Source organism: Mizuhopecten yessoensis, unplaced genomic scaffold (assembly GCF_002113885.1).
Source record: "Mizuhopecten yessoensis strain PY_sf001 unplaced genomic scaffold, ASM211388v2 scaffold9293, whole genome shotgun sequence".
NCBI classification, from domain to species: Eukaryota; Metazoa; Mollusca; class Bivalvia; order Pectinida; family Pectinidae; genus Mizuhopecten; species Mizuhopecten yessoensis.
In genome coordinates, this window is record NW_018407975.1 from 53,406 (window position 1) to 68,494 (window position 15,089).

Genomic DNA, 15,089 nt, shown 5'->3' on the forward strand with positions numbered 1-15,089 from the left:
CAGGGCTCAGGCTAACTACCCGGCCATTCGTCCTGACCTGGTGAAAATTGAAAAGGACGAGTGGAATTTACAACCACACTCGTCCCGGTGCCAAGTCAATATTACTGAAACATACACTAGATCTGTCGCCTAAATATTGTGATGAATAATCAATGGAACACTTTTTACCAAGTAACTTTCGTCACAGCATCGGAAGTAAACAACGTAAAACATGCCGTTTTCATGCTTGTCATAAAAATCACCCGAGCGCTTGAATCAAAGCGTCCTGAACGATGTACTGCGGGGCCCGACTGCAGCAATCGCAGCAGGGAACTAGACTACTTAATGTTCCGTAACTAATCGAAACGAAAGATGGAAGTGAAACTTCACCCCTTTTCACAAAAAGTAGTGTTGACACGATACATTTGATGAATGGAAATCAAACATATGTTGCTAGTTATGATGTGTAGTAATTGTGTTCACAAAAAAACCATTCATGGACATTGAACAACATCATCTTAACAGGTCAACAGATCAGTAAATATTTATTGAAATTTTTCCTAATCTCAGGTGTACAGTAAAATTTCTGGAATGCCGAGTGGATTTTTCATGCCACTAGGCACAGTGCCTAGTGGTTTAAAAAGTTAAGCCTGAGCCCTGAAACATTAATCAACATTGCAATACCGAGCAAATTCAACCAATTTAAATTTAATACAGAGAATTTTGGCATAATTAAGGCCCCTTCCCCTACATAATTTCTGCTGTATTTTTTCCAAAATCAATGTGAAAATCACTTTATTTTCACAAAATCAAGATTTTTGTGGGAGATATTTCCCTATTAACCCTTATCCCGCCAAGTGCAGCATATGTCGTTTTTATAAACCCGTTTCCCACTGCCAAGCGCGGCATACGTCGTTCCGCAAAACATGCCTTCCACTGCCGATCGCGGCATATGTCGATTCCGGGATTGCCGTTTTAAGTACGGAACTGCGGTGAGAAAATCACTGCTAGCTTTACTTAGAAATGATGACGTATTCGTTTATACCTTAATTTCATTGGCTGACTACGTGATACCCACAGTTTATTTATAAACTAAGCCACCATGACCGCGAGAGCATAGATTCGTTTTGTTGACAGCGCGGAAAAATGGCGGACGACAAACTGACAGAAGACGAATCGAACGACTGTAGATTATCAGCGATATATTTGACAATGACTTTTAGGGATTCGGACCTGAAGATTTACTACGTGACGCAGAAATCGTACAAGATATTGACTTTGATCAATCATATAAAGACGTGGACATTCCTGAAGACGACGACAACACAGCGTACCTCCATAAATGCCCCATTCACGGGACGGCCCGGTTTGAACAAAGATATTCCAGGTGACGGCGACCCTATTCATTTTTCTCTCTCTTCTTTTTAACGTCAATATACGGACGACTCTTACGACAGAATACTAAGTACTTTTGATTATGAAACTTGGAATTGTTTTTCAGGTGATGGTAATAAATAAACTGTTTATTAGATGTAAATCATCTTTCTAACATACAAAATACACACAAAACTCAGCTTTTCTAACCTGTAGTTCGGGAAAGGTAAGCGAGATATCCGAAATTACTTTTGATATGAAAAGAAGAAGTCTTCCTGAACAAAACACTTTATATATATTTTCTTGGATTCTAATAAGATAAAAAGTTATTGTTGGTTTAATCAGATAATTAATTTTGATTAATATAGCTGTTGTTTATTTGGCAGTGGGAGGTATCCCACAAATTGTATACACAGCAGTGGTGTGTATATATACACATGAGTGAATGGCGGGATAAGGGTTAAAAGTCAAAAGAAACAGGCCCCTGTGGAGCGCAGGTATTGACAAGATTTCAAATCTTGACTAGCTTCAGCTTTTGTTATGTACCTGGATGGTGTATTTGCAGACACCCAGAGTGTTCCACAGTTTGATGGTCTTGTCCCGGGACCCAGACACAATCTGTCGGTTATCCGCAGAAAAGGCAACACTCATCACATCTTTCTCGTGATCTTTAAACATTCGGGTGGTGGATCCACTGCAAGTTCACAACATCATAAATCAGTAAATGTTATAAAAATATCCCAACAAAATACCTTTTATAACGGTATGGACAACACATCCAATAACAAGCCATACCTTAGATTTGTCTCCTAGTTTCATGACTTTGAAACCACTTCTAAAAATATTTTTCTGTAAATCAAGACCAAATGATTATGTGCACTCTCATAATTGCAGGACAATTTTCTTTCAAACGTTTCCGTCAGTAATTGTAAAATGTGTCTTTTTTTTAATCATCAAGTGCACCATTATATTATCGAACATGTAGTACACATGAAAACTGGATCTTTCTACCTTATATTGCCTAGTACAATTGTCATAAAGTAACAGCTAAATCAACACCTTTTCAGGGATAATCCTGGAATTTGAGAGCAGTGGGCCATTTTCAGCAATTTTTAGTCAATATCAAAATCAAAATTAAGAGGGGCATTTTATGTAAAATTAAAAGAAAACTGGAACATCGAGTGGTCAATTTCAGTTTTGAGGGGGTCAATGGGCCCCATGACAGAAACAGCATCATCCATGCTTTATAATCAGCCGACACATAGCCAAAGCTGACTGTATAAAGAGTATTTTTTGAAGATATTTCTGAACCTGTACAATTTTCACATACTTACGCACTCAGATCCCACAAACGGAGAGTTTTATCCCATGATCCAGACAGTGCGAACTGCCCATCTGATGACATGACAACGTCTGAAACAAAGTGTCCGTGACCTCGTAGGCACCTCAATGGGAGACCATAGTTGGCTTCATCCCTCGTCAACTTCCACATGATGAGGGTTTTGTCTGGAAATAAAATATTGAATAAATAACCTTAAGAGAAGAAAACAGCTGCACCACAATAAATTTTCAAAAAATGCCTAAATGGGGGGCACTGTTCAGACCTAAATAACAAATCACAGTTTCTAGCCTTGTCTGTCAAATATTATGGATGTATTGACATATGAGGCCAAAAAAATAATAATGTATGTTTAGGGTTCCAGACCGACCCTTTCGATCAATGTGCGACATGTGTGTGAAAGTGACTATTTGTTTCTAAAATATCAGTTTGAAGTGCGACCCAGGCGCGGGTCGATTATTTCCCGCATATTATAGAGGGCCGGAGTTCTGACGTTAATCGACGACGGACCAATATAAAAAAGTCGATAAAACGTCACAATAATTCGGACTAATCATGAAAGTGAAACTAGAATGTCATGCTACTCTCTGAAACAATTTCCTTCAATTCCCTTTGTAGGACAGGTCCAGTACACTCTGCCGATTGAGCTATATAGCTGTAAAGACCTATAATAGCTCTATTGACCTATCTGATATAGGTCTTTTGAGCTATTTTCATGTGATTTTCTTTTTTAAGGAAAACGAAACAAAGTCGCTTTTAAAAGAAGATCTTATCATAAGGTAGATAACAAAAGACATTAAATATAAGCATTCTTTTTAAAAAATAATGATGTAAAAAAATCGAAAATTTAACATTTATGGAAAATAAACACCTAAATGTATGCTTTTTGTAGTCAACATTACCATAAACCTTATTGTTTTATGCGACTTTCCTTTGATTTAATGAAAATTGAAATCTGAGAAAATATAGCTCAATACAGCTATAATGTATAGGTGAATATAGCTATATAGCTCAATCGACAGTGTACTGGACCTGTAGGAAGTAGTGAACGCTGCAGGATTAATCGCGCTTTCTGATCAGTATTTCCTTTACATCGCTTTAAACTGGTACAAGTTAAGATTAAAATCGAAAGTTACCATTTTACTTTTGCTGTCACTGTCAGTCGGTGAGCATCATGAGACAGTCCCCCCCCCCGGTCCTTTCACCAATATTCACCTACTAAGTAGTCTTTTCAATCATACGAAAATAAGTTGTCTATTCAATCATAGGAATAATAAATCTCAAACAGTCCTTTTTATTGAGATGAAAATCCTATAAAGTGAATCGAAGATTTTTTTGTACCATTCGTCCAAAGAAACTGATAACACGTCGATGTGTTTGTGAAAATAACGTACCCCGTGATGATGAAAGCACCATATCTGGGTATTGTGGGGTAGTGGCAATCTGCGTAACCCATCCTCCATGGCCCTTAAGGGTTCCTCTTAATGTCATTTGCTCCACCATGTTTATTTAGTGGTCTTCTCGCAACGATTGCGTTGGATTTCGGCCACTTCTATTTTACGTGGCCGTGGTCTATGGCGGAAGACCGGAAAAGGAAGTTGATTGCGAGTCAGGCTGAGAGGGCGCTGCATTTACCTCCACATAAAAATAATTTTCCACTTATTTGAGGCGTTATGTTCATTTCTAGTTTATTTAATTGTATTTCGCTGGAAATTGTGTGTTTGCACACTACCATATATTGATTGATTATATTAATAAGCATTATATCTTGCAATGACGTCACATCGCACCTCAGACCCACGGCGGCCATTTTGTGTGTAGCTGCTTTTGAGAACACGGGAAACCGTGTTCGTACATGAATTGGACACTGAAGAAACACTGAAAAACATAAAATGAATGTCATAGAAGATAGATCTGGTGCCAAAGAACTCGACCAATGGATTGAACAGTTGAATGAATGCAAGCAATTGTCTGAAAATCAAGTGAAATCGTTGTGCGAAAAGGTATATTTTTGCGCCGGTTGCTACGAAGTAAACTCGCATCGTCTCCCAAGGTGCTTTCACTAATATATGTTCAATGGTATGTTAGTTGTCATACTAGTAAGTTGCTATTGCTTTTCTCAGAGTTTCTTTTATATGCCAATTCACAACGAAAGCCGCAATGACCGTCTCCGATGCCTTGGCAGTCGGAACTATTTTCAAAAATATTTGTATCCAGGTCAGCATTTAGCTCTTCATAAAGCCAAGTTCATAGTCGATGATAAATTTATCGAGAAGCATTGAGCGAAAATGACCAAATGAAATACAAAACTAAATCATTGTTCTGCTTGAACAGCTTACGAATAAAATTCAGTCACTACCATTTTCTTCTCTATAATTATATCCAACCTCAATTTTGAACTTGCCGAGTGAGTATTTTGACAATTCACTGATATACGAGAGATATGTGCTGGGGGATTTTCAGAATCAATGCATCCAGATTGTGATTCAAACCTAGGTCCTCCCGAACTCTAAATTGATGTTTTAACCAATTAAATAATAATATTTATTCGGTAAAAGCAAGATACAGGTACAAATATCACATATGATCACAGATTTCAATTGCATAATAATCACAGATTTATCACAGTATTTAGATGATCACATCAAAGTTAATATCACAAATTTTGGAGCACTATAAATACAATGTATCTGTTTGACTAAGCTTTAACTTAGGATATCCCATGAAAGCTGGGTGGCAGCTTATTTCCAATGGGGTCCTCTAGTATAGATCTTAATTACTTAGATAACAAAAGGTCCTAAGGATTTGACCTTATAATATGAATATAAGATGGTATAATTTCTCGTAATAATATATATATGAATAGAATAAGTTGTAATTGGTCAAATATGATGATGATATATTATTTCATCAAAATAAGATGTTATTTTATTTGACGGTATAAGATGGAGTTGTCATTAGCAAATATGATTTCCTTCTGATAATATATATATGTGGGGCTATGCATGATGTTGTTTCCACTTGTAATATTAAAATATCAGTTAATTGAGCTTCCTAGTCGCTGGTGATCAACCAAGTGCAGTTCCGCACAAACCCTCAAGTCACATGAAACACTAAATCATCTTTAGTGGGTATATATTTTGTTTGGCACCAAATGTAACAATTAAGAGACGAAAAATGCACCTTTGACCTCCCGAACTCTAAATGCATGGACACTCGACTAATTGATCATGAGCTATCTTGATCTCGCCACCAACGATCAACCCAATCCAGATCGCTATTCAAATGAACTAAACAACTTGTGCATTACATATTAACTGTTACATAGGAATACTGCTCAAGTTATTTGTCTTTTTAATATTTTGAACAAGAAACAAGGAATGAGAACCCAGCATCCAGATTATATTCAAAAGAGAAAAAAAATATCATACATACATGTAATTTCTAAAGGCAGATGCCCATTTAACGGCATTGCCACTGATATTTTAATCAATTGAAATTTTCCGTTTTGATTTTGCAGGCTAAAGAGATTTTAACAAAAGAGTCAAATGTACAGGAAGTAAAATGTCCGGTGACAGTGTGCGGAGACGTCCACGGACAGTTCCACGACCTGATGGAGCTGTTCCGCATAGGTGGAAAATCCCCAGACACAAACTACCTATTTATGGGAGATTATGTAGATAGAGGTTACTACTCGGTAGAAACGGTTAGTCTACTTGTAGCTTTGAAGGTAAGTTCATCGTTTGATATTATGAGTTATGGTTTGACGGGGGGGTTAGAGGTCAAAATAGTAGGGAGACAATTTACAGTGGCATTTCAAAGATTTCTTTCGTTAAAAAAATTCACATAACAAACGAATGAGATGTACGCTTGCATTCGCGAATGTACTTCTGTTTCAGAGGCTTTAACAATCACAACTTTTCTGACACTCGCACCACCAGTTTTATTCTGCTTCGGTATGCGTCATATCATGAGTCATTTGCTCTCATTAATAGCTCGAGTCTGATTGGATAAAATTTTATTTACAGCCAATAATTAGTCTAATATAATGATTTTGGCTTGTGTCAAAATTAACTACCCGGATATTAAAAATCAAATTGTAAACAAATCATGTTGCGTAAATACTACGTTAAGAAATTGAAAAAGGAGTTGGACAGTTCACAGAAGAGTTTGCTTGGCTTTTTTCAAACGAAAAATGTGCCTGCTTCGGTTACTAATACGAAGACGACATTTGACCCTGGCGCCCCGATGATTCGACAGCAAACCTTGTCTGAATCGGCCCATACTATTGACCCTGTTGAGGAGTCGGATCATTCGATTTCTATTTCTAATATTTGTAGAGAGGTCATTCAGTTTAATGAACGACCTTTGTACTTTTCTGCAGACTTCTCTAACTACCAAACACCTTGAAGATTTAATGAGAATTAACTTCAATTCAGCTATAAACCTTACCCAGATGGAGTACCAGGAAATCATAAATTTATTCAAAAACACTAAAGACAGGCAGATGAATTTATAATTGAAATATTGAATATGTTTATTAGTTCTATACACTATTTTAATTCAACAGTTCGGCCATAGGCCTTTCTTTGTGTTATAGTTTCTAAAGATCACAGTTACGCTATGTCATGTGCATCTTGAAAGTTTAAGAAAACTTTGAAATATACAACAAAAAAAATGCTGCTGTTTTTTTGTAAATGTTGACCACCCGACCATTTATGATTAGTGTCTTATAGCCCCTCATTGACCAAAAATCAGTTTTTCTTCATCATTTTGCAATCTTGCGTGTCAATTTTTTTCACAATTTTGCAAATTCGCACATTGAATTTCACAAAACCAAAAGACTAGGGAGTCTTCACAATATTGAGTGGAAAGGCGCTGAGAGCAGATCACAAACTAAATGGCAGTTAATTTACCAATGGTCATTTGTTCAATGCTGCCTCTTATATATTGACATCACTGTTTATAGTGTGGTCAATATATATGTACCAGTAAGAAATGATTGTTGAAAGTGTTGATGTGAAAACTACATTGTGTGTTTTTTTATTTGAAATTGAGTAATATTACTTAAAAATTATAACAAAAGGTAATGATTATTAAATTTTGGTGTATACACTCTAGATCAGGGTCACACATACTTAATTCCATTCATCGGTTTTACCAATTTCCTTGTTCCAGGTAAGGTTTAAGGACAGAATCACAATCCTCCGGGGAAATCACGAAAGTCGGCAAATTACCCAAGTTTATGGTTTTTATGATGAATGCCTACGGAAGTATGGAAACGCCAACGTTTGGAAATATTTCACTGATCTGTTTGATTACCTCCCCCTTACAGCCTTAGTGGATACACAGGTAAGTCTGTGTTATTATCGACTTTGGAACATTTTAACCTATGACAGAGTTAGGGCTATTCCAGAAATGAATGTGTGGGGGGAGCGGGCGGCAACCAAATTAAATATGTATGCATGGTGGGGGTAAACTCAATTTTAATTGGATGCATGCTTTGTAAAATTACAAAATCAAATTTGTGGGTGGTGGGTTTGATCCCCCGCCGAAAAAAACAGTGTGGGGTAAATTTAGATACTTACATTATGTTCTAACCCATTGTCTCTTTATTTCCTCAAACCAATGTCAACATCGTTTTGTAAAACAAATAAAATAGCATTGAAGTGAAATCCGTGTTCTTGCCGTTTTTAACATTACAAGGGAGATCACTCTGGCACATCTCGCAGAATCTCATCGGCTTGAGAATCAACGAGATAACAACAAACATGGCGGCGACACGGAGGTGTGCATTCCTCCGCGCCACAAACTCCTGAAATCTGACCTGTCTGATCAACACATGTGTTGTTTTGCCTATGTATACCTTTCATTTTTCATTTAAACTTAATAATCAATTCCTAAGCCCATCATAGATGCAGATTATAACTGTTTAATAACTCCTAGCATAAAGAACGTTATTGTACTGGGAATTAGCTATTTTATTGTTTTAATATAAAATGTAGTATTACTTCAGTAAAGTTCAGTGTGCATTTATAATTGAATGCTTTTAAGATTTAAATGTCCTTGAACAACAATAATCGTAGAGTTTGCTGATGGTATAGCATCTTGCTTGTTGCACAGCTTGAATGTCCCGGACTAGTGTACACTTAATATTTCAGTGGTACGTATACTTTGTAATCGCCCAACTAAATATCCCTTGATAGAAGGATACACTTGTCTAGACATTCAGTTTTAATAAAATAAGTTTTTTTAAAGCAATACACATGTTTCATATTTGTTTGTTTATTCTTCAATCTACTGAGGGCTGTTCCAGTTTTGAATAGGTGGATTGGGGGACAGCAAGTTTTCAGCACATCCATCACATATGAATTATAATTAAAATTGTATCAATTAAATATCATTTCAATACATGTACATTATTCATATTGTATTTGCATCTACCCCACAACTCGTATATTTAATTTTCATAAGTGTGCCTTCCCCCTCCCCTACATAGTTAAAACTGGAACAGCCCTGATTTAATATTGTATTGTTGACTTGTTCGTAAAAAAATTGACAGGTATACACATGCATAGTAATCACAGATACAATACTACTGACAAGTCCTAAAGGGACCAAATTACCATATGATGAAGTAATTTTGAATTGTTTTGAATTGCTGCATTAATTAACAAACAAAAAAATAAGTACATCCCGACTTCATGTTTCTGGTGAATATTATAGATACATATACACCCAAGTCCATGATGAACCATTTCACAATTCTTCTTGGAAGTCCTGACAACTTGTGTATACAATACCTGCTGAAAAGAAGGTTATACATTATACCCTTTTTAATTATTCTCTTAATTAATCAACATTTATTCCCAAAATCAAATATTAGAAAATTTGTAGGTTTTTAAATTTAATTTTATGCATGGTGGGTATTTGTATAAAAAAAAATTGATGGGTTGTGGGTCAAAAAAAATAAAAAAATGATGGGGTGGGGGTCTCAGACAAATGCCCCCCCCCCCCCCCCCCCCCCCCCCCCCCCCCCNACACACACACACACACACACATTTAATTTTGGAATAGCCCTTAGACAATAACCAGTTTTGCTTAGTTGAATAGATATACTCTACTCCTATGTCAATGTAACTAGTTCTAATGTATGAAGATTTCCCTGAGAAAACATTTCCAGCACACAAAAAAAGTAAATTAATTGTATATGAGACATAATAAAAATACTGTCAAAAGATATGGTGAAGTTAAGGATAATTTTGATAATTATTATGTAAAATATCTGTATTTTAATCTATATATCAAATGATATTGTGATATCATATAGTTTAATTAGTCCAAAGGACCAGTAAAGTTAGGTGATTCACTAGTCCTTGATGATAACTATTAGTCTCAGACAGGTGATTCACTAGTCCTCGATGATAACTTTTAGCCTCAGACACGTGATTCACTAGTCCTTGATGATAACTATTAGTCTCGAACAGGTGATTCACTAGTCCTTGATGATAACTATTAGCCTCGGACTGGAGGACTAGTGTTCGTGTAGAAATCTGGTACATCATTTAGACAATAGATAGTTCAGTTTTGAGAAAATGTTCAGAAATTTTGATACATTGTAAAAGATGGAAAAAACATTATTTACTAATGAAAAAGGGGAATGCGTTTTCTAAAATGAAAAATTAAGTGACTAAAAGATCATTATTCTTGATGATTATCTCAAATAAAGTAGAGCTGCAGAATTTGCTCGCTCAGACATTTTCTAACCCTAGAAATTGACTAGACCATGATAATTTAGCTGAAAAAGATATGTTGTGATTTCAAATGTCTAATGTAATTATTGTTTTACTTTGTAGATATTTTGTTTGCATGGTGGTTTGTCTCCATCTATAGACACATTAGATCATATACGAGCTTTAGACAGAATCCAGGAAGTTCCTCATGAGGTAGGTTATGATGTTTTCAGCTATCTGTCTGCGTGTCACAAATAGGACTTCAGAAGACTGTCAGTACAGTTTGTAGCATTAACAGAAATTAATATTACAGTTCTCAATGTTTTGAATTGTCAGCACTGAATCTAATGATATTCCTTTCACTGATTCAAAAGTGATTTGTTCATGAAGCTAGCCAGTTGCTTATTCACACTTTTGACATCTGAAATCATAAGTTTGTACTTTGAGAGTGGATTTTCACTTTTGGCCGGACATCCTTAGGAATACATAGGTGGTGTAAAAAGGCAAACTAAAAAAACAATATTCTGAGTTTGTGTACTGTAATATGTTAAACTAATCAGTCTCTCAAAATTCTGCCCAGGGATCCCCTAAATTCATAATGTGACATTTATGAAAACCTCATATTTTATAGACTAAATGTGTGTAAAGATGCTAAGTTCAATGGGTTTTTTTTACAGCTTTTCAAGTTTATTGAGTTATTTAGTACTAAATGGACCCATTGTCTGCATTAATGTTAAAAAGAGTGTACAATTAGATAGTATTTGACCCATACAACACTATTTCAGGGACCAATGTGTGATCTTCTATGGTCCGACCCTGACGACAGAGGCGGCTGGGGTATATCTCCTCGTGGTGCCGGCTATACGTTTGGACAGGACATCTCGGAGACTTTCAACCACAGTAACTCCCTGACACTGGTATCCAGGGCGCATCAGCTAGTCATGGAGGTATCAATTTTGAACTTGTTGCTTTTTCTTGACTGCATAAAACTTGTTTGCATGTGAAGGATTTAAATGTTCTGTGTTAGAACTTGTTTTGTCAAAGTCCCATTGTCCATTTTCTTAAGTTCTACTTTTAAAATCAGTGAAAGTTATAGATAAGAAAATATCCAGTTTAAGAATGTCATCATTTGCAAAGAATATTGCACAGGGAAATGTTTGATATGACTTTTGTAACACTGAGCAACTGGCAACATTCATTGTTGGCTTTTTTTCTGGTCGTAAAAATAAAGTTCAAAATGACACGATATCTTAAAGGCCCTAAGTGATGACTGTTTCTTTTAAACCCCACCTACCCTACAATGTTGATATATGCCAATTTTGTGCAAGCACTTTTGAGTCTTGAGGCTTTGATACTGAAAAATACTGTATAGTGTTGTGATCAATCTAAGGTTGGAATTGTTCATTATGAAGTTTCAGGGGTGAATGAGTTGAGAATTGTCCAATGAATTTCCATGAAAATCTAACTGAAGTGTTTCTTTTGAAAGGGCTACAACTGGTGTCACGACCGGAATGTGGTGACAATATTCAGTGCCCCTAACTATTGTTATCGGTGTGGAAACCAGGCCGCCATTATGGAACTAGATGATGCTCTTAAGTATTCATTGTAAGTAAACACTTTTTTTGAAAAAACATTTCATCAAATTGATTTAAAATCCCATGTGGTTTGGATTTAATGGGTTATGATAACATAAACCTATAAAATAAAACCAACTCCCTCCTGTTACAATTACTACTTGGAAATGGTCTTCAAAATGATTTGATTTCTGCAGCAAGACCACTTTCCCATATTGATACATATTGCTCTATTTTTGTTGGTGTCTTATTAATTTGAAGCAGGAAAAGAGATTAACGTTTTTATTTTTTCAACAGCTTGCAGTTTGATCCAGCACCAAGGCGAGGCGAACCTCATGTAACAAGAAGAACTCCAGACTACTTCCTGTAGAAAGAAAACAAAGAGCTTTGCAGAACAATTTCATGCGCTAATATATCTAGAAATGTTGTACCAGAGTTTGTATGTAACGTTTTTTGTGCTGGTACGCTGCCAACTGATCTGTGACCAGTAGCTGCATACCGACCAGCGACATATTGATCCCTACCAGCACTCAACGTATGACATTTTAGTCTTTTATTGTTATATGGAGAGAGGAGAAAAAAAATGCACAGCTCATAAAGGATTGACGAAGTCTTCAATGTAAAGATGATAATTTTGAGGGAAGTGGGGGCATTCGAAACAAGATAGCAGGGGAGGGGATCTTTGAAAACATTACTTTTTTTTGTAGGAGGATGTTTGAATGTGGGGAATAGAACCCTCTAGTTTCCATCTTTTACAGACACGTATGTTTGGTGTCATGAGTGTGCAATTTCAATTTGTAGTTATCTTTACGTGTTCAATTTGTGACAGGCAGTTAGATTAGGAGATCATGGTAGGCGTGTAATCCTGTTACATTCATAGCCAGAAGCCGGAAAGACAGCGACGCAACATCACCAACATCAGAGAAATGATTTGATGAACAGATTTTTTCAATAGCATTATTTTTCAATTCATGACGTTGTGTTCTATCTTTCCATGGGAAGCAATAAGAACAGATTTTTTGGGTTTCAGTTTCGGGGATTGCAGATATTGTACTGTGCAGGAAAATCATAGAAAAAAAATCACATATATCCAATTTCCCCTCCAAGAATTTTTTCCTCTCCGTAGAAGTGATAAGTTTTGTGAGGAGAAGGTGGTAAGAATCCCAGTGTGATTATTTATACTCTAATGTAAGTAGTGGGCCATTTGTTTGGGTAGCGACACTTATTGCTGGTGTAAGGTAGGCATTACTGTGCTATATTGATTTCTTGTTATATTTTGTACAGTGTGTGTGTGTAAGTCGATAGATAACATGATTACGAGCGATTGTATGGAAGAAATCTTGTTTATTGTCAAGCCTTTGTCTACTATTGAGTTTTATTTCTTTTCGTTCTGCCAAATGTTCAAATTAGTTGAATTTTCCCGCAAAAATTTGTTGGTAGTTCAAGTAAATGAGAACATATTTGTAAAAATAACATGCATGGCTATTTGACATGTGCTGTATATGATTGGATTAAAAAGTCCTGCCGTATTTGTGGGAATGGCGTAGTATGTAGAATATGTTTTAATGAACCCCATTTCTTTTCCGTTACATTCTCTCATGCGAAGTAACTTGCATCCTTTTCTGATTGTCTACACATTGAGCTAACAGATAACATTGATGATATATTCCAAGGAACTTCATATAAAAGTCGCTCACTTGAAACTTGTCTTTTTGTGGTTGAAGATTTTTCTATGGTTGCTTTTTCATGATGAATTATCACAAAATAGATGCAGGTTAAAAACTGTTTTATAAATCATTTTTAATAGAAAGTTAAACCAATGCTTCAAACATTTTCGAAGCAACCAACTCAAGTCTTCACCATCTTTTCCCATGTTTCAGATTTTAATTTTTTAATTTTCAATACTAATACTAAATTCTTCGAGTGAATTGTGATGGTATATAAATATGTTTGAATATTCGCATACAATCTTGTATTTAAGTAATTTAATGACCAAATATTATTTTGCTGTTTGAAATCAAAAGTGTAGATTTGTATTATTCCATTAGAAGTTCAGTTTTGTCGCGCTGATGATTAATGTGTGCTATAAGTAGGCTTCATTTTATTGAGAATCTTCTTTTGCGATCTTTCGTTCTATGATGTATTGAAACTATCATTATCTTCTGTTAATCCCGATACTGAGGAAGTGTTGAAAGGGGGGACTATTGAATTACATATATAGATAAGAACTGTTTTGTTCCACATGCTTCAGTACAGTGCATTGTAGTGTGATTAATATTTAAAGAATTTTTATAAAGATTTTTTTTTTTCTCACCATGATCGTCCTTAGCAATGAGTAACATGCCATGGGTGTCGTTGAATCGGGAGATGCAAGATTTTAGAATTTACAATTTGCACAGGAATACAATTATATGTCGACAAAGTTATTGATAATAAAGAATAAGTAACATATTTATTTTTCTTTGTTGAAATATTTTCTACCAGATAAAAAACCTGTTCTCGTTTAATGTCTCTCTTACATTTTGACCAAGGTGAGCTTATGCCATAATGTGGCATCCGTCGTCCGTACGTCAACAATTTCTTCAAACGATTCTTCTTCTTAACCAATGATTCTCTACAACTAAAAACTGGACATCAACCATATTTGACTGGAAGCATCCCTAGGTAATGGGGATTCAAAATTACAAATGGTGGGGCTGAGGGGCGAAGCCAAAAGGGGCAATTGGGCTATATTGCTATAATGACTTCTTCTGTAGAACTATGCGCTGGATATCAATCATATTTGGTCAGAAGCATTCATGAGAGGTGGGGATTCAAATTTGTACAAATGGTGGGGCTGAGGGGCGTGGCCAAAAAGGGTTATTTGGCTATATTGCTATAAATGACTTCTTCTGTAAAACTATGCACTGGATATCAATCATATTTGGTTGGAAGCATTCATGAGCGGTGGGGATTCAAATTGTAAAAGTAGTGGCGCTGACCCCCTTGGCTAAAGGGTGGGGCCAAAAATAGTTTATTGCTTGGAAATGGTTGAGATCCCCACCCTATAACCATGAATACAATTGCTGAGAATGAAGAAAAGATTGCACA

At 35.9% G+C, this 15,089-nt stretch overlaps 2 protein-coding genes across 3 annotated transcripts in view; one reads left to right on the top strand and one right to left on the bottom strand.

Annotated features, from left to right (window-relative positions):
- Window positions 1-4,295, bottom strand: part of LOC110457664 (receptor of activated protein C kinase 1) — a 10,893-nt gene extending 6,598 nt beyond the window's left edge. Inside the window, exons 1-3 of the mRNA XM_021509021.1 lie at window positions 4,087-4,295; window positions 2,688-2,859; window positions 1,900-2,047 (exon numbers count right to left, since the gene is read on the bottom strand). Coding sequence (XP_021364696.1) covers window positions 1,900-2,047; window positions 2,688-2,859; window positions 4,087-4,195 — 429 coding nt within the window. The 5' untranslated portion in view covers window positions 4,196-4,295. The remainder of the gene's footprint in view (window positions 1-1,899; window positions 2,048-2,687; window positions 2,860-4,086) is intronic.
- A 170-nt stretch (window positions 4,296-4,465) lies between these two features.
- LOC110457665 (serine/threonine-protein phosphatase 2A catalytic subunit beta isoform) lies at window positions 4,466-14,450 on the top strand. Of its 2 annotated transcripts, none has more exons than XM_021509022.1 (7): window positions 4,466-4,695; window positions 6,213-6,422; window positions 7,871-8,044; window positions 10,549-10,638; window positions 11,211-11,372; window positions 11,912-12,030; window positions 12,297-14,450. In XM_021509022.1, the coding sequence occupies exons 1-7, from the start codon at window positions 4,585-4,587 to the stop codon at window positions 12,367-12,369; spliced, it is 939 nt and encodes a 312-aa protein (XP_021364697.1). In that variant the 5' UTR covers window positions 4,466-4,584; the 3' UTR covers window positions 12,370-14,450. The 2 variants fall into 2 exon arrangements, with proteins under 2 accessions (XP_021364697.1, XP_021364698.1); XM_021509023.1 differs by lacking the exon at window positions 4,466-4,695 and adding an exon at window positions 4,714-4,771.
- Window positions 14,451-15,089: the final 639 nt, after the last annotated feature.

Bases quoted from the DNA above. Each gene is read 5' to 3' on its own strand.
- LOC110457665 (XM_021509022.1), top strand. From the start codon at position 4,585: ATGAATGTCATAGAAGATAGATCTGGTGCCAAAGAACTCGACCAATGG. The intron at 8,045-10,548 runs GTAAGTCTGTGT...TTTACTTTGTAG, and splicing joins CAGCCTTAGTGGATACACAG to ATATTTTGTTTGCATGGTGG. The intron at 12,031-12,296 runs GTAAGTAAACAC...TTTTTTCAACAG, and splicing joins GATGCTCTTAAGTATTCATT to CTTGCAGTTTGATCCAGCAC.